The sequence below is a fragment of the Emydura macquarii genome, unplaced genomic scaffold (assembly GCF_026122565.2).
Source record: "Emydura macquarii macquarii isolate MOO-44397 ecotype Brisbane River unplaced genomic scaffold, CSIRO-AGI_Emac_v2 contig_320, whole genome shotgun sequence".
In the NCBI taxonomy this organism is placed as follows: Eukaryota; Metazoa; Chordata; order Testudines; family Chelidae; genus Emydura; species Emydura macquarii.
Genome location: NW_027130457.1, coordinates 13,876,425 through 13,901,675, shown reverse-complemented (window position 1 = coordinate 13,901,675; position 25,251 = coordinate 13,876,425). Strand labels below are relative to the sequence as shown.

The 25,251-nt window shown below is 43.8% G+C and overlaps 1 protein-coding gene across 5 annotated transcripts in view; it reads left to right on the top strand.

The window, feature by feature from the left end:
- The window catches only part of TENT4A (terminal nucleotidyltransferase 4A), a 103,266-nt gene that overhangs the window by 48,249 nt on the left and 29,766 nt on the right, over positions 1-25,251 (top strand). For all 5 annotated transcript variants that reach the window (XM_067529593.1, XM_067529584.1, XM_067529575.1 and 2 more), the window contains exons 8-10: positions 3,924-4,050; positions 19,426-19,526; positions 20,106-20,275. In XM_067529593.1, the coding sequence (XP_067385694.1) occupies positions 3,924-4,050; positions 19,426-19,526; positions 20,106-20,275 (398 nt within the window). The remainder of the gene's footprint in view (positions 1-3,923; positions 4,051-19,425; positions 19,527-20,105; positions 20,276-25,251) is intronic.

The window sequence follows — 25,251 nt, the reverse complement described above, 5'->3', positions numbered from 1 at the left end:
ACTAGTGGATAAAGGTATGACCAGATCCAATGGCTGGAAGTTGAAGTTAGGAATTCATTCAGGGAAATCCTCTGATCTGTGTTATCCAGGATATCAAATGAGACTTATCACAATGGTCCCTTCTGGCCTTGCCTATAAATCGTAGCTTCGGGCATCCTTTAGGAGATCTTTGAACAATTCCCAGTTTCCATTAACAATTCCCATCTTTAAGTTTGTTCCCAGTCTGTTATGCCAAAAGTTGGTTCAGGCTTTGGAAAATGGGCCCTTCCTTAATATACATAATACTGGTGAGTGCTGTACTCTGTTTGCACAAGGTAAATAGAACCAGATAATTTTCACTAATACTTGCCCTAAAAATTAGATGTTGCCTAACGGTTAAGATTTCATTCAGTCAGAATGAGGTCTCATATTGATTTACCCTATGCTGGTGCAGGGTTTATATTAAAATTTCTTTGAAGTGTCTGAAACAATAGTTAATTTATTACTGACCACATGAGAGGTCCCACAAAAACCTCTCAGGCTGAAGTTACCATGACAAGATTTTCTACACATTAGATGATTAGGGAGCAGTTTGTCCTGTTCTCAGGTTGAGGTTTGGCAGTCTAATAGGTGTCCACCAGTATCCTTTCTTTAATCCATAAGCATTAAACTAATAAAATTAAAGTTCTGAAGTCCTGTGATTCTGAATAGTCTGATTATGTAGCAGGTAACTGTATTTCATATTACTCCTGCGCATTCCTTAGAAAAAATGTTCTGCCAGAGAGGTTTTGCAGTTATTCCTTTCGCCAGCAGGGGCTGCTATGGTGCCAGAACAGAGAGCAGCTGACTCACTGGGAGTAGCAGGCATCTGCATTCCTCACAGTACCTTGCCTGCAGGGCCACCTTAAGAGGCATGGGATGGAGGGGGGGAGGGAGGAGACAACAACAGATAGAACAGGACACATGGGGCTGCGGGGGGGAGGGTCATGTAGACTAGGGTTCAGAAGGGCCAGGCAGTGGACAGATTGGGGCAGGAGCTGAATGGGAATGGGGGTGCAGTGCCATTCAGCGGAGGGTGACTGAATGAGTGGGAGTGCAGAGTCCTGGAGGGGGGCAGGGGTGGAAGGAGGATGCAGGAATACATGGGGATTGGGTAGATGTGCCTGACTGAATGGGAGAGGCTAGGGGTCTGTCTCGGGGAGGCTATCCAGCTCCTTAACAATCCCTTCCCCTCCTCCTCCCTTACCCCAAAATGTTCCATAGTTCTCTTACCCACATCCAACAACCCTCCTGGTTCACTCCCAGGCTCCTTGCCAGCAATTACTTTCCTCTCCCTCAGCTCCTCTGTTACCCCTGATTCCCTCAAGCCTTTGTGCTGCTTCTGAGGGGTGCAGGAAATATGTTTTTCTTTGAGTAATAATTCGTTTCAACTACAAATTCTGTATTAATATGCATAGTAAGGAATTTATTTGTCAAGAAACATTTCTTGCATCTATTGTATTGTTAGACATACTTGCTGACAGGTATTTTGAAATAAATTACCAAAATAATTGAAACTGGCATGATTTTATTGTTTTATTTTGACAAGTTAAAATGTACAGAATTTTAAAATACTGTGCACAGAATTTTTAATTTTATGACACAGAATTCTCCCAAGAATATCATATAAAGTACCTCCCTTCCTCCCCTTGTTTCCATCCTATGCTTGTGGAACAAGTTGTAACCATAGATTTTAGTGTTCTAGTCATGACCTATCCCACCACGTTTCAATAATACTAGCCATATCCTATTTCCTTTCATATAGGTGCATCTTCAGCTACTCTTGTTTATTATCTAAGCTGCTCTTACTAGTAACAGACAATTAAACTGTGTTCCTTACATGCCTCTTATAGCTTGGATTTATCAGATGCATTATGCATTGGGGCTGGTTTACATATGTGGGTGTTTGTACCATTATTGCCTTATCACCCTCCCCCTTCATGGTTGGTTTAAAGCTCTCCTGCTTGCCCTACCTAATATGTCACTCAGGAGATGGGTAACCCCACAATAAAGGATGTCAAACCGTACAACCACCTCTTTGTATAGTAAGTGCCCCAGTGTTCCACAAAACCAAAACCTTCCTCGTATATGACTTATGTAACCAACTGTTCACCTCCAGGTTCTTCTGCCAGTTAGGCATATCTCACCTAATCAAATCCCTGCTACTGCCATTTTGGTATTGTTAGCACCTTGGGTTACCAAGGTCCTTTCCCTGTGGCACAGTTTCCTGAGGACTGAAGGTCTAAAGTCTTTGGGCTTAATGTAGGAGTATCTCTCAAAACTAGTGTCCTGTAATATACAGGAGGATCCAACTATATAATCTAATCACCCCTTCTGGCCTTAAATTTTATGAAACTAAGAATTAAATTCAGGCTAGCTATATCTTTGCAAACCCTCTCAAGGTAATGTGGTTGCACAAGTGTAATTATGGGTTGAATTTGGCCTGCAGAAACTTATTACTGGTAATGAGTTCCAGAGGAGTAGCTGTGTTAGTCTGTTTTTAGCAAAACAGCAAGAGTCCTGTGGCACCTTAAAGACTAACACTTATTTGGGCATAAGCTTTCGTGGGCAGAAACCCACTTTGTCGGATGCATCATTACCATTACTGGTAATAAGTGATGTGAAACAGCTGGGTTCTGAGGCTTCAGGCTGAACAGAGTGCATTTAAGATAGTTGACAGACAAACTCTACAATACACATTCAGTGGCCGAGAAACAAGGTTCTGCTCTGAAAAGTGACTAAACTTCCCTTTAAGATGTTGTGTTTCATCAAACTAGGATTTGGCATGAATCATGTTAGTCTTCTTAAGCTAACTGTTCTTAGCTATGGGGGAAGTGGAGGAACCCATTGTGGGTTTTGGCCTTAAATATTTGGAAAAGAGGTGGTTATCAATTATCCCTGTGATGCTTTATGCCTCTTCAATTCCACTGCCTCTCAAGTAGCATTAGTGAAGTGTTCTTTTTTTTTTTTTTTTTTGTTCTGTAAATATTTATCCCATGTGTTGCAGTTTTTAGTAGCAAATTCTGAAATTGCAGAACTAGTTTATGGGCTTTCCTTCCTTTTCATAAGGATCTACTTATAGTGCATATTGTCCCTTTCTTGGTTTACAAATGACAACCAGGTTATGCTTGGCTTTTAGATTTTTTTTTTTTTTTTTTTTTATTAGGCTATGACAGTTGGCAGGTGATGGCTGTTTGCCATCTAACTTATCTCATCTAACCATGCAAATATTAAATTTGTTAGTCTTTAAAGTGCCACAGATCTCTTCTTGTTTTTGCTGTATACAGACTAACACGGCTACCCCTCTGGAACTAACCATGTTTTGCTTTTCAATCTGTGTAGCATATTGAGTCTTCTAGTTTAGTTTAGATGAGTAAGAACAGGAGAGCTAGTGAACTTCAAAGTAATAAAAACTTCTAATTCAAAAGGAGAGGAGATCAGTCACAGCAGCTTTCCTGGTGTGCTTTATTAATTCACATTAATATACAATTCAAAGATATTTCAGATACCTCCCCCTACAAATAATGCAGGGTAGATTGAAGCTACTTTTAATAGGTATTACTTAAAATTATTTTATAGCTTCTGGTCTAATCCTCTTTATTAGGATTCAGTATCACCGCACAAAAAAACTGGCATTCTTAAAGTGCCAGAATACAGTTACCAGATTGGCTACCCTAATTCAGTTTGGCAGTTTTGTTAGCAGACTTTGGTGTGCAAGAACAAATTTTCAGCATGAGATCCTTCAGATAATCAACCCACAGCATCCATATTTCCTGACACCTACAGAGTTAAGGGTACCTGTGATGAAGCTTATTTGGTATTGAGCTTTCAGGCTGATGGGTTTTTTTTTGTTTTTGGATCCTAGTTTAAAAATGTGTTAATTGATAATTGTCACATTGTTACAGGAAATGACGTTGGCAGAAGTTCTTATGGTGCCATGCAAGTGAAACAAGTTTTTGATTATGCCTACATTGTTCTTAGTCATGCAGTATCACCGCTTGCAAGATCATATCCAAATAGAGATTCTGAGAGGTAATAGTCCATTTCTTGAATATGCATATGTTTGTGATCAAATAGGAATATCTAAAAAATACTTATTAAAATCTTCTCAGATATAAGAAGGGGATATTTAATTGTTCTAAACTGCCATTGTATTGAAACTTGCACAGATGCATTCATACTAAACCTTGTGTTGGAAGAGTGCATGTTTCAGTGCACATGACTTGAAGTTTCTGTTCAGGGAAATGTAGCAGACAGCCTAACAAATCTGTTGGTGGGTGGGGGCATTTATTTCTCTATCTGCCTTTCCTCCTCATGGTGGAAGCCAGTAGGTGTGCTGGTCTCTGTTCTGGATGCACCCTCTTCTTCATTCCCTCAAGCAGTCTATTTTACATATTACTTGAAAGTGTGCACTGCTTTCTTTAAGTTCAATGTCATATTTGTGCATGTGTGGTAGCTATAAGATACAAAGAATAAGGAGTGCTGGCTAAAACAGACGACCTGAACAAAGCTATGCTAGTATTTACACATTTTAAAATATTGCTTTCATAAATCGTTAAGATGAAACTGTTCATACTCAATGCATAATTTTCAAATGGCCTTACATTTATAGGTACTAATTTGGTTTTATTATCCATAAAAGTTATTAAGCTTCTAGGTTTGATATTTATAATGCATGTAAGGTATATACCATTTTACATCAAAGTTCTGATTAGTCATCTAAGCCAGTGGTTCTCAACCTTTCCAGACTATGGTACCCCTTTCAGGAGCATGATTTGTCTTGCATACCCCAGCTTTCACCTCACTTAAAAACTACTTGCTTATAAAATCAGACATGAAAATACAAACGTGTCACAGCGCACTATTACTGAAAAATTGCTTGATTTCTCATTTTTACTGTATAACTATAAAAATAAGTCTATTGGAATATAAATATTATACTTACATTTCAGTGAATAGTATATAGAGTAGTATAAACAAGTCTTTGTATGAAATTTTAATTATGGACTTTGCTAGTGCTTTTTAAGTGACCTGTTAAAGCTAGGCAAATATCTTGATGAGTTGATATACCCTGTAGAATATCTCTGCATACTCTCATGGGTATTCGTAACCCTGGTAGAAAAACACTGATCTAAGCTGTCCACGTTACAGTTCAGATGGGCATTGCATATGTGAATGTGTTGAAATAAATCCCTCAGGACAAACTGGAGGCAGCTCTGCTGAAGACTCTTGCCTAAGGCTTGTCTTTATGGGGAAACTTATGAGTATAATTATCTCACTAGTTCTGGAATAAGTGTCCATATGGAAAGTTATCCCTGTATAATGAGTAGAATAATGCTGGAGAATTTCCCCATTTAGTTAAGCTTCTAAGTTTCTGTGTTGGTATGCTCTGAAAGGTTAGATATGGCAAAATGCCTCTATTTATTCTGCTTTCAACAGAAAGTGTTAGCTTCTCAGCTCTCTACCATAAGTGGATCCAGTCTTTCACATCTTTGGGCCTACTGCAGGTGTCCTAATTCTTGTTTTTAACATGGTGACTCTGGATCTCCAGGTTTTCTGTCCTGTCCTCTGATGTGCAGTCATAACGTCCCTGCCCAGTTGCTGCTAGACTGGACCAACTGGCACTCAGGGTTAGACTTTCCCCTTATCACTAAGGCAGAGTCTGTTAAAGAGGGGAAGGTAGCAAGAGTAGTGCATATAGGGCCATACAAATTTAATGCCTCTGCATTTTTAGGTAATTCTGGGAACTAGCTATTATCCAACAGCTATTATCCAACAGTCTCTCACTCCTGAATGCAGTGACCTTTTCCTCTGCTTTGGTAACAAGAGATGGCACAATGAAGGGGTCCTTGAGGTTTATTAGGCCTTGGGGGGCCATGTAGGGAGTTGCTTTCCGTTTTTATTCTGCAGTCTCTTCTCGCTAACCTCTCACTTTGCCAATGCTCTTAGTTAAACATGACAAAGGCACTCCAGACAAGGAAGCTTTAGATAACATTTTTTACTTCTTGGTCCTTCAACTCCTAGATGGAGAGAACAATTTACACAACCCATCCCTCATAAATAAAGAACTGACACTTCTGACAAAGGGGTGACTTTTTTAAAGGCAGAAGTCTGATTTGGGAAACACATGCAGGCTTGCCAAATTCATAAACAAGACCCATAAAGCTTTGATTGTGGGGCCAAACTCTAAAGCCTCAAATCCATAAGATCATCTAATAAACACGAGTGTGGGGCTCAGTTTTCCTGTCCCGAAATCCTATTTTCCATTCCTTGAGGTGTCACTCCAATTTTCTTTTCTAGGGTAGATTATCATTATTGCCTTTAATTATTTCTCACTGTTCTGTCTTCTGTCTTATCTTTTTTTCCCTGTTTATGCTATTTGTTCTACCTATTTCCCTCCCCAAATCTATCTCAATAGTTCTCTTAACTTATGGTCACTACTAGCTCCCCTCTACCACTGCACATATTATCTTTCCAATATGATTAGCACACAACCTTGAAAAATTTACCAGCATTAACAACCAGAGGACTAAATTTACTAATCTGTCCAATTTGAAAGGACAAGTGGTGAGCCATTTATATAGAAAGGGAGAAGCTTAATTTCTGAGCAGACTCAAAAATTGGACCAGATTTTCTCCAGATTCTGAAGTAGGTGGACTCTACTAGACAACTGGATGACAGTTGATGACAACTTTTCAGACATTTGGGTAAGACTTAATAGAGATGAATCCTTTATGGTCAAACATCTGGGTGTGCCTTTGCCTCTCTTCTCCCTCTCTGGGCCATGATGGAGAGAGAAATGAATCACACTTTGACATGCCAAACAAGGTATGCACGGCCAACCTGGATGTTTTATCATAGCTTATGTATGAAGAGTGTCTCCAGACCACTAGTGTTGAGTGCAGTCTTCATTTATATCCCAAGATTCCTCTTACCCAGTAGAACTGAGCGTTGAAGAGTAAATTTAGTATACTTTAGGTAATTCCTTTGATAGAAATTCCAATATTAGTAATCCAGTTACCACCCAGACCTACTTTTCTGTATGTCTGATGCAAAGATAGTGGATCTCATTGCATACATTCAGTTATCTAGCCCTACTTTTTGAATTCCAGGAAGACCTTAGGCTATGTCTTCACTGCCACGGGAAGTCGACTTTCTTCAATTTGACTTTTAGCAGCCGATTTTTAGAAATTGCAGCAGCGTGTACACACTACACTGTTTGTGCTGGTCTCTTGCATTCACATTGACCAGCCTTAATTTGAATTGCAAAGCAGTGCAATGTTGGTAGCTATCCCACAGTGCAACTAGGCTTGGTGGCTGTTGGGACGAGTGTCATTGTCCCATGATGCAACACTGCTTCCCCTCCCGTCTTCCCCACCCCCGGACAAACAGGAAAGTTTTTCGCGCCTTTTTTTTACTCCCCATGATTGCCATTGCTGCAGAGACATGGAGCCAGCTCAACTCTACACTATTATTGTGAGCGTGACCAATACATCGCGGCTTATCATAGATTATTTTATAAATAGAGCAAGAAGCTGAAGCGCACACAACACTGACGCCACCGAGGCTGCCCTGCTACAAGCCATCGAGCAGAACAATTCCCGATTGCTGCAGGCTGAAAGTGATCATCTGCAGTCCGTGGAGCACAGGTTCTGGTGCAGGGAAACAAGCACACACTGGTGGGACCACATCGTTATGCAGCTGTGTGATGATGATCAGTGGCTGCAAAACTTTCGTATGCAAAAGGCAACTTTCCTGGAAGTCTGCTTGGAGCTGGCCCCAACCCTGAAGCCCGTGAATACTCAGTTGAGACAAGCTCTGACGGTGGAGAAGCGAGTCGCCATCGCTCTGTGGAAGCTGGCAACCCCTGACTGTTACCACTCAGTTGAGAATCAATTCGGAGTCGGTAAATCTACAGTGGGCGCTGCCGTGATTCAAGTGTGCAGAGCCATCCATAGACTTCTGCTACGCAGGGTAGTGACTTTGGGAAATGTGCAGGACATAGTGGAGGGGTTTGCCACGATGGGCTTCCCAAACTGCTGGGGGGCCATTGATGGGACGCACATCCCCATCTTAGCGCCTGCTCAACTAGCCACCGAGTACATGAGACACAAGGGGTACTTTTCCATGGTCCCGCACTGACATCTATGTGGGGTGGTCTGGAAAGGTGCATGATGTGCATGTATTTCGGAGTTTGGGGCTGTTCTCCAAGATGCAGGTGGGCACCTTCCCAGACCACAAAATTCAAATTGGGGGGCTAGAAATGCCAATAGTGATCCTTGGGGATCCTGCTTACCCCTTGCTCCCTTGGCTAATGAAGCCGTACACCGGTCACCTTAACAGTGACGAGGAATGTTTTAATAACAGGATAAGCAGTTGCAGAATGGTTGTAGAATGTGCCTTTGGGCCTTTAAAGAGTAGATGGAGGAGTCTCCTCGCTAGACTGGACTTGACTGAGAAGAACCTCCCTTCTGTGATACCTGCGTGCTGTGCTCTTCATAATGTGTGTAAAGCAAAGGGCGAGAGGTTGGGCTGTGGAGGCAGAAAGACAGGCTGCCCATTATGAGCAGCCAGATGCCAGCACTACGCTGAGAGCTAACCGTGGAGCACTTTGCATTAGGGAAGCTTTGGGAACCAGGTTCTGCAATGAGATGCAGGACTGATTTCTGTTCCTGTATGTTGTTTGCCTTCGTTGAGTACCCCTCCTCCCCCCACCAATATCTGTACCGGCCAAATCTCTCCAGGTCAAGATATGATTTAATAAATGAAATTATGCTTAACTTTATTTATGAATATTCAAGTCATGGGGGAAGGAGGGAAGTGTTCATTCACTGTCTCAAGGGGTTGGCTTGTAGCTTGCTGGCCAGCTGTCAGCGTGGCCGTCACTGCTTTCTGCTCACCTCCACAGTGGTTGAGGCGAGCAGGTACGGCAGCCTGGCCAGTCTCCTCTGAGACCGGTTGGGGGCGGGGGCGGGGGTGGCCATCAGTCCTCTCGGTTGAGGAGCATTATGGAGGGGACGTAGCCAATAATCCCCATGCAGTGCACAGGACAGACAGAGCCTCATTCCATTCCTGAGGTCCCAGAAGGGTCTGCTTGCTGTGCCCTTACATAGGTACTCAGTAGAGGTGTGTGTGTGGGGAATCTCTGCTTGTGTTTTAAACCCTCACACAGAGGAATTGCGGAGAGTGCCGGGGGGAGAGAGGGAGTCTCTTAAGGATTTTTAAACATGCAAGGTCTGCCATTACAGAGAGGCACTCAGGAGAGTTGGGGGGTGGAATCTTTGCTTGTATTTTAAACCTGCAGACAAAAGAACCGTGGAGAGCATGGGGGGGGGGGGGGAAGGGAGGGAAGTCTCTGCTTAAAACAGATTTGCTGCACACAGGGGGGTACCAGCAGTGTTCTGCCATGATGCAGGGTCCCTTGATTGCAGTAAAGTATCCTACCATGGAGGGAGAAAGAAGGCAGCCCTCTCCTGAAAACTTTGGCAAAGGATAAGAGATTACATACATGAAAGTTTCCATGAGATATCACCTGATGATAAACATATCATTTCTCATCACATAAATAAACTGTTCCCTGGAAAACACCCCAGTACAGTCACCGAAATGCCTGAAATCCCCTTCCTGCCCCCCTCCACCCAATATAAAAGAACAGAACTGCTAAGAAGAAGAAAAAAACTCACAAGATGTGCCTTCCATGGAATCATTAGTGCTGTCCTGTGTGCTGCTGGACTGCTCTGGGGTCAGAAATATGTCCTGACTTTCAGGGAGAAGGGACACCCTGCTCTCCTCAGCCTCCTCCTTGTCCACGGAGTCCTCATCATTGTCCATGGACTGTGATCCATTGGAGGTATCAGTGCTGCAGGGCAGCACTGTGGTATGATCGCCACCGGGAATTGCATGCACCTCATCATAGAAGCAGCATGTTTTGGGCGAGGAGCCAGAATGGCTGTTAGCATCCCTGGCTTTCTGATAAGACTGACGCAGCTCCTTGGTTTTCACACAGCACTGCTGAGCATCCCTCTTCTGTCCCTTCTACAGCATGCTGTGGGAGATCTTCCCATAAATGTCCAGATTCCTTTTGCTGGCTCTGTGCTGAGCCAGAACGGACTCCTCTCCCCACAGACCAATGAGATCTAAGACCTCTGGTTGACTCCATGCTGGAGCGCGTTTGGGCTTTGCAGTAGCCATGTGGAGTACAGTCACAAAGCTCTCTCCACTCTGGCAGCACAGGAAATGAAATTCAAATCTTCCCGGGGCTTGAGGGGAGGGAACATTTCCTGGTAGTGTGACCACAAAGCAGCACATTGTGACTATCCAGAGCGGTCAAAATGGGGCATTGTGAGATAGGTCCCGTAAGCCAGTAAAGTCGATTTAAGAGAATCTGCGTCTACACTGACACTAAATCGAATTAACAGATTCAATTTAGGCGCTACGCTACTTGCAGAGGTGGTCTTAAGTCGATTTTCAAGGGGACTTAATTCAAATTAGCAGTAGTGCCAGTGTAGACGCAGGTGTACGTAGGTCGACTTAAGTGACTTTAAGTCCATCTAAGTAGCCAGTGTAGACCAGACCCCATAGTCACAGCACTCTGAGTAAAGTTATTAGCAGTGGGAGCACTGTATCTTTTTAGGAGCCAGGAGAACGTCTTATCTTCATGTATCTAGCTTTTTTAAAAGAAGGCTTCATGAACAGAAGATCTGTGAACCTCGTTCTTCAAACGCTAACTTTACCTTTCAAATGATTAGCTATGGTTTCCTTTAGTGGTTATATCTGGCATCAGGGTCTCATTTGATACAAGGATATTGCACTTCTTTGTGTATGGCTAAGACATCCAGGGAAACTCAGTTGCTCACTCTCCAAGGGCAATCGCTATCTGAGGATTATACCAGTCTTGCAGGAAATAAGATCTGCTTCAGTATAGAGGTTATGAAGGGGAACAGATCTTTCAAGAGGACCATTTCAAGACGAGAGTGGACTGTAATAGAGGCTTGCAAAAAAGTGTTCCTTTGACCTGAGGGCTTGCAACTTATTCTGTGTTAACTTGATGAGTAGTATCCCCTGTATTTGTATGCCAGTAACATTGGGGTTCTACACTTTCACCAGTCACAACATGATAGGCTGCCATCTGTTGCTTTAAGAGTTTGGGTTATACAAGTATAATGTTTAATTACATCTAGACTTGGAAGGATTAGATTTATTTGTATGTAAATGTGGATAAATGTCGATTTCACCGTACACAAACTGATGAAAAATTATTTCCATTGATCAAAATTTACACAAAGTAAGAAAATGCTGTTTTGAGAATTTACTTGAGTTTAATTTAAGGGTATTTACTTGGTTGTGACATATGACTATTTGTGTTTTAATGGTTATGCAGTTTAACTTTTTGACTCTCAATGTCTGACCCTCCCCCATTATTTTGTGCCACTGTAAAAAATTTAAATCAATAGAAAAATGCTTAAATATCTGCCAATTATTTAAAAAAAAAAAAATTGAATTCTGCCAAGCCAAACCACATCTTTCCGTACTACATGATCAATTCCCAGAGGAAACTGGATTGGACATCTTGCAGAAGAGAATCAGTTCTTTCTCTTGTCTTAATTTGTGATTAACCTATATCCATCCTGAGGGTTGCCTGCTGCTGTTTTACTTGCTTAGCTTTACATGTTGAATTCTCTGGAAGCATCATTTCAGATGTATTGAAGGTCTAGTCTATCTAAGCTCTGTGCCTTATGGAAAAATCTTCAGAGTTGCCACAGATAAGTACTAAAGAACAGATGTTCCCCAATAATGACTTCTATTCCAAAAAATGTTTCAATATGGGAGGAGAGACACCATGGTTTATGCACAAATAGTAGTAGGGTTTTAAAAATTGCATTCTACTGTTTCCAAATTTCTTTATATCATTTGATTCTTTACGGTGTCCCTGTTGAATAAAATTAAAGCACTAATTATGGATTTTTAAAATGTTTGTCAGTATTTGTATTTTGGTCCATAAACACTTAATGAAACAAACTACAGGGTTCAGTTTTTCACAGACAAAATCATGCCATAAATGTTTCAAAATGAAAAAGTATTTTAATACTATAGCAGTCCATCTAATCACTTCAGAAACACTAATGGGATCACCTGATGTAGGTATTATCCCTATTTTAATTATGAGGAAACTAAGGCCTGGTCGATACTATGTGGTTAGGTCAACATAAGCTGCCTTGTGTCGACTTAGCTGTGGCAATGTCTTCACTTAATTTTGGCTCCCACTGATGAAAGTGCCTCTCTATGCCAATTTAGTAATACCACCTCTCTGAGCAGCATAGAGTTACAGTTGATGTAATTAGGTCCATAGTGTCACTGCAGATGCTATTGCTTATGTTGACAGTTACTGGCTTTCAGGAGCAGTCCCACAAATGTCGCGCACTGACAATACAACTGTTGCAAGTGCTCCTGTTGAGAACATGCGTCGTCGACACAAAGAGCCAAGTGTGCACAAACATAAGTAATTTTATAACTCCGGTGGCTGTATGTTGGTGTAAGTTAGGTCTACATAATTTTGTAGTGTAGACATGGCCTTGGGCATAGACTTGCCCAATGCTACACATGGATTCAGTGCTAGAGGCAAGATGGTTTTTGGGTTCTGCTGTTGACACACTAGATCAGTGGTTCCCAACTTTTTTTGCTTGAGGGCCACAGATACCATTTTTACAACCCTGAAGGGCCACCAGACTGTAGCCAGATGGAAGGAGGTCTCAGGTGCCTCCTCACTGATCTGCCATCCCACTGGCTGCAGCAGGAAAACTGCATGTGTCCTGTAACCCTGTGTGCTCCACCTGGGTCCCTAGGCAGTGGCTCCCTTACGCAGCCAGGGGGACAGGAGATCAGTGCTCTCCTCCCCTGGCTCCAGCAGGGACCCCAGTGTCTAGGGACTCAGGTGGAGCGCTTTGCCATGCTCTCTGCTGCAGCGGGGGAGGGGAGCATTGATCTGTCCCCTTGGATGCAGCAAGGAGCCTGCATCAGTCTTGTAGCCGTGTGGCAACGTGCTCCTCAGGCAGTGGATCCCCTCTGTAGCCAGTGGGAGAGGAGTGGCAGGCCACTTTGAAAGACCCAGCGGGCCATGGGTTGGGAACCACTGCACTAGATCATGCCTTGATTCTTGAGACTGCTTTTCTATAATACAGTTCAGACTTGTAGATTAGGAGGATAAGTGATTGTGGGCTGCTGGTAACTGAGCTTTCTTCATAGGAGTTTATTCAGGTGTATTTTAAACTTTTCTCTAAGATTAAAGGGAAAAAGCTCCCATAAAAAGGCATGTGGATACAGGGCAGATATGAAGCAGGAAAGACAAGCCTACTGTATAGTACAGTGGTTTTCAACCTTTCTTTTTTAAGTGCTTGCTCATGTCCATTTGCAATTCAGGTGTGTGTGCCAGAGATTTTTTCCCCCCTAAGTGGTGCCCATATGGTCAGCTGTAGTGCCCCCTGCAATGGTGCACACATGTGGCCGCATATAGGTGCTGCCTGTCCCCCCGCCTCTCAGTTCCTCCTTACCGCCAGTGACAGTACTGAAACATCTCTTGCTTCACAAGTCTTTCTCGAAACCCACTGGCTTTTGCTTATTTCTCATGTATATAGTTACTGTTAATTGTAGTTAGTCTCACAGTGTTTTAAATCCTGCGCTTCATGTAAGAAGCGTATGCCAAGGAGCGACCCACATTGAAGTTGCCTGAAGTGCCTAGGGGAAGCTCACATCCATGAGAGGTGCAAGATCTGCAAACGTTTTTGCCCACGAACAAAGAAGGACTGGGACATCCTGGCTTAAGGCCATCCTTATGAAGTTGGCACTCCGGTTGGTGTTGGAGCTGTGTAGATCTGACTTGGCACCGAGCATGGTAGACTTGGCACGGGCTTGCCCCTCCAGTATCCTCTTCGTCCTCTCGGCACCAGTCACCATCTCTGGTACTGAAAAAGAGGTCAAACATGCACCAAGAGAAGGCGCTTGCCAGTAGACAAAACGAAGAAGGTTACAGGAGAGCAAGCGAGACCTGCCTTCGGCCGCCAACCCCCTCCACTTCCAAAGGGTCCCTCACTGCTGCGAGCTTCGACTCCGGCAGCGGGCCCCCTGCCAACTCCGAAGAGTGGAAAAGGCCTTTGTAACCTGGTGGTGCCATTGACTCCACAGGCTTTTCAAGCAATGAAAGACCTGGCAATTCCAATACTGCCAATGCTGAGAGACGGCAGACCGCACCGAGACTCGGCGCCGACACCGGCGGGTACCATGTCAAGGAACAAGCCGACTGACAGGTCTGCCTGACAGTTTCTGTCTCCTAGGTACCATTCGCCAGTGCACAGCCGATCCTTGGATAAGAGACCATGCTCTCGGAGCCAAGGCATTGATAGACTGTCCTCCCACTGTCAGTCCCTGGAAGACCGGCATCGAACATTGGAGCATTGGTACCGGACCCTTGAATGGTGCAGGTCACCAGAATCCCTATGTGCTTCCCTGGGATCTCGACCCTGCTCTGCCAGTGCTTACAAAAAACCTAAGGACAAGAGCTGGTCCCAGTCCCATCATGTCCAACGCTTGGGATCTCCATGCTGTTCACCGGCACCGGAGTGCCATGACTCCCATGTGACGCCGGGAGATATTCAGACTAGACACTGCCTTAGCCATCGGATAGCGGCACCTCTTCCTTGGAAAGCGAGGAAGTGGTTCAGACGAGACACACCTCTGCCCCAAAACCGGACTTCCTGACAATGCCACCAATGGGGGGGTGGCTGCAAAGACAATGGCTGGGGCCATGGTCTTACTGGTGGGGGTTTCCCCCTGTGTTTTCGAAGAGAGGCCTCTGTGCCAAGGTCCTCTATCCTCCAGAGCTTGGCACCACACCTTGACTTGGAATCTGACCAGGGGGTGTCACCTACCTCAAGTCTGGGGGACACTACCCCAACCAGAGCGACTGCCCCTCCCCCGCCACTAGCCTCTTCCTCACGGAATGAAGCAGTAGCAGGACCTTCATCAGCAACACCGCTGGATGACTTCAGGTGCCATCAGGACCTTTTAAAATGGATGGCATCCAATCTGGGCCTCAAAATAAGAGGAGCTGGATGAGCCTATGGATGACCTGTTTGGGATCCTGGCATTGGCAGCACCAAGAAGAGTGGCGCTCCCTGTCCACGAAAGGGTAGTCAAACTAGCCAAAGCACTGTGGGATACCCTGGCTTCTTGCCCCCCACATCATAGAGGGCAGAAAAGAAATAATATATATCGGCAAAGGGGTTTGAATACTTGTATACCCACCCTGCCCCACGATCGCTGCTGCTCACGGCTGCCAACAAAAGAGGATAGGCAAGGCAAAGTGCACTCTACACTTAAAAATAAAGAGGCAAAAAGGCTGGACTTGTTCTGATGGAAAATTTATTCCACTTCTAGCCTACAGATAGTTAGCAAACCAGCAGGTGCTGCTAGGCAGATACTACTTCAATATCTGGCAGTCGCTAGAAAAGTAGGCAGACTCATTGTCGCACCCCTCCAGGCAGGAATTTGAGGCCATCTTGGAGGAAGGGAGGACAGTAGTAAGGGCATCCCTGCAAGCAGCCTCTGTTGCAATGGACTCTGCAGCCAGAACCATGGCATCAGCGGTGTCGATGAGAAGGACGTCATGTTTGCAGTCCTCAGGCCTTCCATCAGAAGTCCAACAGTCAATCCAGGACCTCCCCTTTGATGGCACAATCCTATTTGCCGAACAAACGGACTCTAGGCTTCATGGCATGAAGGACTCGAGGGCAACCCTGTAGTCCCTTGGCCTGTACACCCCGCCTCCATTCAGAAGGAACTTCAAGCCTCAGCAGCAGTGCGGAGGCCGTTTCCATAGTGATTCCTACAGGAAAAAGAATAAGGGTTATAAGAGGCACCAGAGCCGCTCATCAAATGCTGCCCCCTAGCTGAGCTCCAGCTGCCATAATCCAGGCAGAAAGCAGACCTTTTGAAGGTGCGCCCAAGAGTGCGCTACCAGTTTCAACCATGTAGCCAATCTCCCTGCTATTCTTTTCTTGTTCAACCCCTTTTTTCCCAGCCTGAGCTACCATAACATCGGACCTTTGGGTGCTCAACATGGTAGCCATCAGCTACGCCCTCCAGTTTGCCTCACTCCTGCCTTCCTATCCTCCTTCCCCATCCCACTTTAGGGACCCCTCTCAGAAGCAACTTCTCACACAAGAGGTGCAAGCACTCTTGCAGGTGGGTATAGTGGAAGAGGTTCCTCAGGACTTAAGGGGGTGAGGGTTTTACTCACTGTACTTCCTGATTCCAAAAAGAAAGGGAGGTCTGAGGCCTATCCTGGACTTAAGACGCATCAACAAGTACCTCAAAGTTAGTTTTGTATGGTTTACCTAGTCACCATCATTCCTTCACTGGATCCTGGCGACTGTTACGCAGCCCTTCATTTAAAGTGTTAGAGATAAGAAATAGGTTGTCCCTGGGGCGGACTGGGGAGATGGAACCCTTTATTGCCTGCTCGTTTCACCTCAACGCCGTGAGTGAGCAACTAGGGGGTTACTTTACAATTCTTTTATTCATAACAATATGTAAATGTATACATTTCCAGCAACTCCCCATAGACCCTTATTTGGTTACATTGACACCTATAAAATGAATATTAACTACATGATGAATACAATTATACCCGCCCCTGTTTGTTGTTTACAGGATTACCATACAGAGGGCAGACACATCACCTTAAAACCTATTAATTTTACACTAACATTCTTTAAAGCAAAGGTATGCCAGGGAGGAGGAAGATAATGCTTTCTTCCCACCAAAGGCCTTGCGCAGGAGGGGGAATAGCCTCATCCCCTGCACAGTTAGCCAGGAAAAAAAGAAGAGAAATAACACACCTCTAACTGGAATTTATACCAATTACCAGACATAAGGTTTGCCCATGCCGTGACCCCATTCCCTGTAACTTAGGCTTGACCATTTATCCAGCTTTTAACTCTTTACTCTCCTACATAAAGGATGCCTATTTTCACATCTGCATCTTTCTGGGTCACAGAAGATTACTGCGGTTTGTGGTGGAGGATTGTCACTATCAATTCACAGTGTTTCTATTCGTCCTCTCAACCACATCGAGGATCTTCACTAAATTGTATGTTGGTGGTGGCAGCCTACTTAAGGGTTACAGTTGTTCCTGGTTGCTATTACATCTGCGAGGCGGGTATCAGAGATCAGGGCATTAACCACAGAGCCTCGATACACTGTTTTATAAGGACAAGGTCCAGTTATACCCACACCTGTTTTTACCGAAGGTAGTCTCTCATTTCCACCTTAATCAGGACATATTCCTGCTGGTATTCTGTCCCAAACTACATAACTTCAGCGAGGAGAGGAACTTGCATATCCTTGATGTCAGAAGGCTCTGGCATTTTATATTGATGGAACCAAGCCCTTTCGCCACTCTACGCAACTTTTCGTCGCGGTTGCGGATAGAATGAAAGGACAGCTGATCTCCAAGTGGATTACAGCCTGATCTGGGCTTGCTACGAGCAGGCTGGGATCGCGTCCCCGGGGTCCTTTACAGCCTGCTCGACAAAGACACAAGCATTATCTGCAGCCTTTCAGGTGCACGTCCCAATACAGAACATTTGCAGAGCCGTTACATGGTCATTGGTGCATACCTTCGGTTCTCACTATGCCATAATGCAGCAAGCTCAGGACAATGCTGGCTTTGGCAGTGGGGTGCTGCAAGTGTCATGTCCATGAACTCCTACCTGCCCCCAGGGACACAGTTGGTGAGTCAGCTAAATTGGGAATGAATCTGAGCAAGCACTCAAAGAAGAAAGAATGATTACTTACCTCGTAACTGTTGTTCTTTGAGTTGTGTTGCTCACGTCCTTTCCACATCCGCCATCCTTCTCCTCAGTCAGAGTTTTGGTAAGAAGGAACTGAGAGGTGGGGGGACCAGCAGCGCCTATATGCAGGCGCATGTGCATGCTGCTGCAGGGGGTGTTAGAGCCGGCTCCTACGGGTACCCCTGGGGTTGGGGAGGGGGGCGGAATTTCCGGCACCGGTGCATGTGGCACACGCACACAGCTACATTGGCAATGGACATGAGCAACGCTTCTAGAAGCACAACAGTTACGAGGTAAGTAACCATTCTTTTTTCGTTTGTGGACCCTTACAAAATTTCAAATGGAGGTACGGACCCCTTTAGAAATTCAACCTGTGGTCTACAGACACCTACCATAGAAGTTTCAGACTGAAAATTCACTGACCAGAATTCAACTATACATGTTGAATGTGCTCAGCATGTCATTTGGCGCAGCTTGAGAGAGGGCGCTGAACTGTGGGCTTCTATGGTAACGACAACACTTCCAGATTTTCACCCTTAAGTGTTGGGTATTCACATACTTTTGATCAGAAAAATTAATGCCTTTTCTGGGATCTGAAACTTCATTTTCATAGTCACCTTTTGCGGATCCCTTAGACATAATCTGTGAACCCCCAGGGGTTCATGGACAACAGGTCGAAAGCCACTGGTATAGTAATACATAATATTCCAAAAGAACACTTTGTCCTCCATTTTAAACCAATACTACATCATAAGCTTGTGCGGAATCACTATTTTAATACTATTTTTATTATTTTTTTTGGTCATCAAAAAAATGTGTTGGTCATATCTCTGCAGTCTGAATGTCAATAATTTAGGATTGCTCCTAATCAATGTAAATCTAATTCTTGCACATTCTACTTCATGGAGTTCAGTGGCCAGGCAATCCTACATCATTTGCACCAGTTTTTCTCTATTCCTGGTGTCTCCAAGCAGCAGAAGGCTGGAAATTAATACTGTGCATTACTTGTAGGAATTCTATGTCCTTTAATTCCCCCCTTTTTTTTGAATCTGTGGCAAAAAACTGAAGGTCTTTCAATATCAAGACCAGTCTAAGACCAAGACTTGTATTAACTATGAGGTTTCTACCCCATGAATTCCTTATGGTCTAAGTTAGACTCCATGAAGGATATAAGGAAGCCCATGATTATGTAATTTCCTTAGGGAATGCTTGTAACCCTGAGGTACTCTTGTTATCAAGTACAAGTATTTTAGTCATTAAAGGCGTTACTACAGACAAGTTTGGTTGAAACTTGTGTTTCTGACATTCAGTCCATTTCCACTATGGTGTCACTAACACTAGTAAAGGTAGGAAGCTGCCTTTCCTTTGTCTTAGTTTGTTTACTAAGCAGTTTGTCATGGAAACTTAATATTGCCTTGGTTACTGCTTTATCATCTCTCTGAATCTTAAATCAATTTAGTTCACTTGTATAGTTTATGTAGAATAGAGTTATTGAATAACTAAACTCTTTGTTTCCCCACTAAGTTTTTATATTGATCTACAAATATAACTTTGTTTCTAGCACATTAGGTAGAATCATCAAAGTGACACAGGAAGTGATTGACTTCAGGGCATGGATTAAAAAGAAATGGGGAGGCAAAAGTAGTCTGTCATCTGATATGGGTAAGTACAGCAATTGATCTCAGAAGTTTCAAATTACTAAAGTACTTTCAGAGAAATATAGAAAAATTTTTTTTGGAGTGAATCAATTGTAAATATGTTCTCTGTCCTGGGCTAATCACTAAATTCAGCTGCATGAGAATTTACTACAGAATTTTATTTCAAGATGGAGGGCTTGCTTAAGTTGCCCTGCTGTGTGGACTATGGGGTTGTGAATAGTCATGCGCCCCAGAGTGGTGCACTGAAATTCTCTTCTGTGGATGCTGCAGGTGTGAACTAAAAGGTTCCTAGTTCTCATTAACGGAGTCGTTGTTAAAGATGATTGCGTTAATGCGAACTAGGAACCTTTTAGTTTGCCCCCTCAATGTCCTCACATGGGAGTTACAGCATAGCACTTTGGTGTGCACAGTTATTCATGCCCATGTAGTCCAAACTGCAGGGCAGTGTAGACATAACCTGCGATTCTTGTTATAGAACACTTTTAACTTTAGTTTAATGAAATTTTGGAAAATACTTCTTTCTAACCTACAAAGTGATGGGGTTTCATATTCTTCTAAATGATAGTCATGTTTTTATCAACAGACAATAGAATGAAAGTAAGAGAGCAGATAATGCCATGCAGCGCAGAACAACAGAACAGAGACTCTGAATCACCCTTAAACCAACGCTTGGCTTTGTCATTAACTAATACCCAACATTTATCCTCTGGTTCTTCTGCCTCTTCTGTATCCTCACTGTCTGGCAGTGATATTGTAAGTTTTTTTTTCTTTTTCTTTTTTATAGATTAAATTACCAGAAAGTTACTTTTCAAACCTACAGTGGTCTGTTAGATAAAATGGCAGCACTCTTAGTGCACTACTTTACTTTTTAAGGTAAAGTTCCAATATATTTTTCTAACGTGCCATAATAAGTTGATATTCTTTTGTGTTCTTGTGTCTTCATCAAACTTACTGAAACATTAAACTAGTAGTCAGTAACAAACTGAATTTTCCCTTTTGTAATTGTAAGAATTAAACAATGTCTATCTGAAAGTCTAGGCGAGGAGTTTGCTTTAAAAACATCAACAGATAAGAGAACCCCAAATCCAGCAGTAAGCTGTACAGCAAAACGTGTGGGGAAAGTACCCCCTTCAAACAAAATCTTCTCATAAAAAGCTTGCATTAAGAGATGAGCCTCGCAGCATACCCTGAAGGTGAATAAACTTGCTATTTTTGGACAAAGGGGTAGGGAGTAAATTCCAAAGCCAAGGGGCCTTAAAGAACGAAGTACTGCTAACCACTCCTTCTCATATTGAGATTTCATGCCACTACTGAGTTTAACTGCAGCAATCTGACATGAAAAGTTATGGCTTATCATTAGGTACTCCCCTCCCCATCCTTTTATGACTTCATAGGTCAATAAAAGTATCTATAAACACCGCATCAAAACCCACAGGTGGGTGTAGCTTATAAAGCACCATTGTAATATGGTCACAATGAGATACTCTGTTCAAGCCTACTTATGACTTTCTGGGCCAGGTACAGATTTTGAATGGGCTAAAGTTGTAGTGCCTAAATAGAACACATGGCAGTAATCTAGTCCTGAAGTGTCAAAACCATGAATCATTATAGGTCAGTATCTAGAGAGATGATTCAACCTTCTGACTGGAAGCAAATGAAGATAGCAGTTCTTAGAAGTACTCAGAACAGGTTCAAACAAATTTGGAATTTAGTGAGACTCCCAAGTTGTAAAATAAAGTAATACCTAGCAGACAAACCCTGCTTCTCAGAGGAGCATAAGACTTCACTATACCTTCTGGTCACCATTGCCCAACAGAAATTCTAGACGCGCAGAGATGCCAAGATCCACAAAGGGCAGCTCCATCCCTCTCCCCTAAGGCACATCTTGTCCTCAACTGTATGAAAGGCAATTGATTTACATATCCGCAGAGATACTTGATCTTAATCTGTTATTAGGAGACTAAAGCAGTTTCTATATCCTGTCCAGATTAACACAGGTCAAGGAAAGTAAGGCATCTAAAGCAGCTGTCTTGTCTCAGTCTTCGGCTTTAATCACACAGGAAAGATTAAGCACAGAGCAACAGTTAGTCAGATTATCATCAAATGATGGCTCCCTTCAACAGTAGTGCCAACCCCAAGCATTCAGTAACAGACTTCAAAAAATCATGACTTCAAAAAGTTAATCACATAATTTTTCATTTGGTCTCACGTGTAAGTAGCCCATCCCCAGTTTGTATTAATTTCAGGTTCAAAATTCAACCTCTTCTCAGCTCCTCAGTCGCCCCCAGCTAGAGACAGTTATTAGCTATCCGTTCATTAGATCATTAACTCTGTTGTTCGAACTTAACCAGTTACTAATCTTCCTTTATTTGTTTAGAGTTTACTTTGGCTATTCTTTTTAATTAAAAAAAAACAAAAAAAACCTTTATCTATTTACCCTTTCTCCAGAGACTACCCTGGTGTGGGGTATGCCCGCTTCACTGGGGTGTAAGAGGTGCCTCTCCTGTAAAGCGGCTGCCCATGTAACGGATGTACATTTTTATTGTGTCCTGGGAAATGTGGTAGTCTGAGGCAAAGAAGTGTGGCTTTTGTCAGTAGCTGAAACCACAATCTCAAAAGGACAGAGAGCTCAGACTTAAACTCTTTCTAATGGCGGCAGCTCTCCAACCTCCTTCAAACCTGGGTCAAGATTCACTCATAACACAGGAATCTTCACCACAGCCCTCCACATCCACAGACGGCAAACCTAAAGCCATGAAACACTCACTTCAACAAGGCTTCAACAAGAGCTGTGAGTCCCCAGAATAAGTCCTGATCCAGCCGGAAAAGATCCCTAGCGTGTTAGGTATCATTAGTACCAACAGCACCGAAACCATCCAAATGTGGTATCCAGAGCTCTCATGGTATCATTCCAATGGAATGCGTTGATATGCATAAAGACCAAAAGGGCACAGGCACCAAAGTAATGGTACTGATTGGAAGAGAGAAGGACAGAGACCATGCTTTGCTGAAGGCTCCCTCGGTATGGGCAACAGCCTCAGTACCTTCAATGGTACGCCAAACTGTGTTGGAGCGTTTGACCCAGCCTACATCACCAACACCATTGGTACCGCCATCTCCGCACCAGCAGCTGCCTCTAGTACTGGCTTCCACAGGAGTTCAGATACTCAAAAGATCTTACAGTATCTGATGTACCCGAGTTGCCGCTATTTGGTACTGGGACTCCAGTATTGACTTCACCGCGAACTAGAGAGTCTCAATCAGCATCATGCCATGCACTTCCATTCTCCATTTGATAGTCAGATAATGAGTAGGAGGAGGTTGTTACCTTCCATGCACCCTATTGTGCCAGTTCCCAACCAGGGCGTCCACAACTGTATCATCCACCAGGCGCTCGACCATCCTGGTATGGACAACCATGGTGTCAGCCACTAGGACCCTTTCCGCCATTCCAATGGCCTTACTGGGTCCTGTGGGAGCCTTATAGACATCACACCCTTCGAACACCTAGCATGGCTCATTGTGAATCAATGAGGCGCCCTCCATCTGCCACTGCATCCAAAGCCTCTGAACCTCCCGAGGAGGTGTGGGAGGACAGGAGGCCAACCTTGATGAAGAAGTCACATCGCTGACCAACACCTTGTTGTCTTCACCAGATGAGACAGTGATGCCCCATCTGCTATCTCTAGCAGATGACATGAAACTCTTTCAAGACTTCACTAAGAGGGTGGCAGACACTCTGCAATTACCTCTAGAAGTGGAAAAAGAATAACACCATAAGCTGATAGAAGTGCAAAATGACTCTTCTTTATCCAGAGTAGCCCTCCCCAACAATGAGGCTTTCTTGGATCTAGCTAAGCTTATATGGCAGACCGCTGCATTGGTCGCACCAGTCTGTAAGCGAGCTGATAAGAAATACTACATCTCAGCAAGGACATGATTTATTTTCTCCCTTCCACCTCCTAATTCAATCATTGTGCTTGTGGTGAACACCAGAGGTCATCAGCAGGAGGTGAAATCCACCCCATACGTTAAGGATTGGAAACACCTCGACCTATTTGGAAGAGAGGCTTATTCTTCTACCACCCTATAGTGCTGCATTGCAAATTACCAAGCGCTAACAGCAATCTATGACTAGTTCAGTAGTTATTCCAAACTCAGTTCATTTATTGATCAGCTTCTGGAATCAAACTGAGATTAGTTTGGGCCATTACCAATGAGAGTCAACTGGTGGCCAACACAGCACTTCAATCAGCGCTTGACATAGCTGCTGCTGTGGCATGATCCATCACCACAGCTATTAAGATGCAATGAGCCCCTTGGCCACATTTCTCTGGCAAAGGAAGTACAGACAACTGTGGAGGATCTTTCCTAGAAAGGCACCAAATTGTTTGCAGAAAAGACTGATGTATCCCTCCACAGACTCAGACTCCAGGGCTACTCTTCGGTCACTTGGGGATTTATGCAACTGGACAGAAGAGAAAATACACCCTCTGCCCTCACTTAAATCCAGTACAGCACTCTATCAATCTGAATGCTTTTATGAGCTGCAAAGATTCTCAAAGCTCAATCCATCGGGCCCACAACCTTCCTCTTCCAAACAGTCACTTCAAAACATCAATTTTGACAGATTGGTCTGAGCGCCAACAGACATCTCTCTCCACTGCTGTCTGATGCTGATGACCAACCCTTTGCATTCCTTTGGATGTCACCTTGCTCTGTTTTGCAGCACCTAGGAATGGAAATCATCTGCAATTGGGGGGTGCTAGAAATCATCTGCAGTGGGTATTCTATTAATTTCACCTCCCTACTCTACCCCAACACCCTTCCCTGTCCTTCTTCAGGGACCCTCTGATTTCTTCACGCAATGCACAGTCAACCTGTGGAACTCCTTGCCAGAGAATGTGGTGAAGGCCAAGACTATAACAGGGTTCAAAAAAGAGCTAAATAAATTCATGGAGGATAGGTCCATCAATGGCTATTAGCCAGAGAAGGCTGGGATTGCTGTTTGCCAGAAGCTGGGAATGGGCGACGGGATGGATCACTTGATTACCTGTTCTGTTCATTCCGTCTGAAGCACCTGGCAGCGCCCACTGTAGGAAGACAGGATATTGGGCTAGATGGAACATTGGTCTGATCCAGTATGGCCATTTCTTATGTTCTTATGAGAGTCTATTGTGAGAAGAGAGATTTCCTCTTGTGTACGAGCTATAGAACCAGTACTTCAGCAAGTATGAGGCAAAGGTTTTAATTTTGTTACTTCCGAATACCCAAGAAAAACTGGGGCCGGAGACCCATACTGGACCTCAGAGCACTCAACAAGTTTGTCAAGGTCAAAAATTCAAAATGGTCACTCAAGCAGTGACTTCTATTCCAACTCTGGAACAGGGAGACTAGTTTTCGGCCACTAACCTTCTGGATGCTTATTTCCATATTTGTTTTACCTTCCCATAGACCGTTGCTCAGATTTCACCCTAGGACAGGACCACTACCAGTACAGAGTACTCTCCTTTGGGCGATCATCAGCTCCCCTAGTGTTCTCCAAGGGCTTCTCTGTGGTGGCAGCACATCTTTGTTCCCATGGGATCATGTTCTATCCCAATGCAGACTGCCTCCTCAGGGCTCGTTCCTTCCACAAACCTTTGTGGGTTACTCACACGACTATGGACTTATTCAGAAGCTTGGGCCTACAAATCAACATCCAAAAATCAGTGTTAATCCCAGTACAG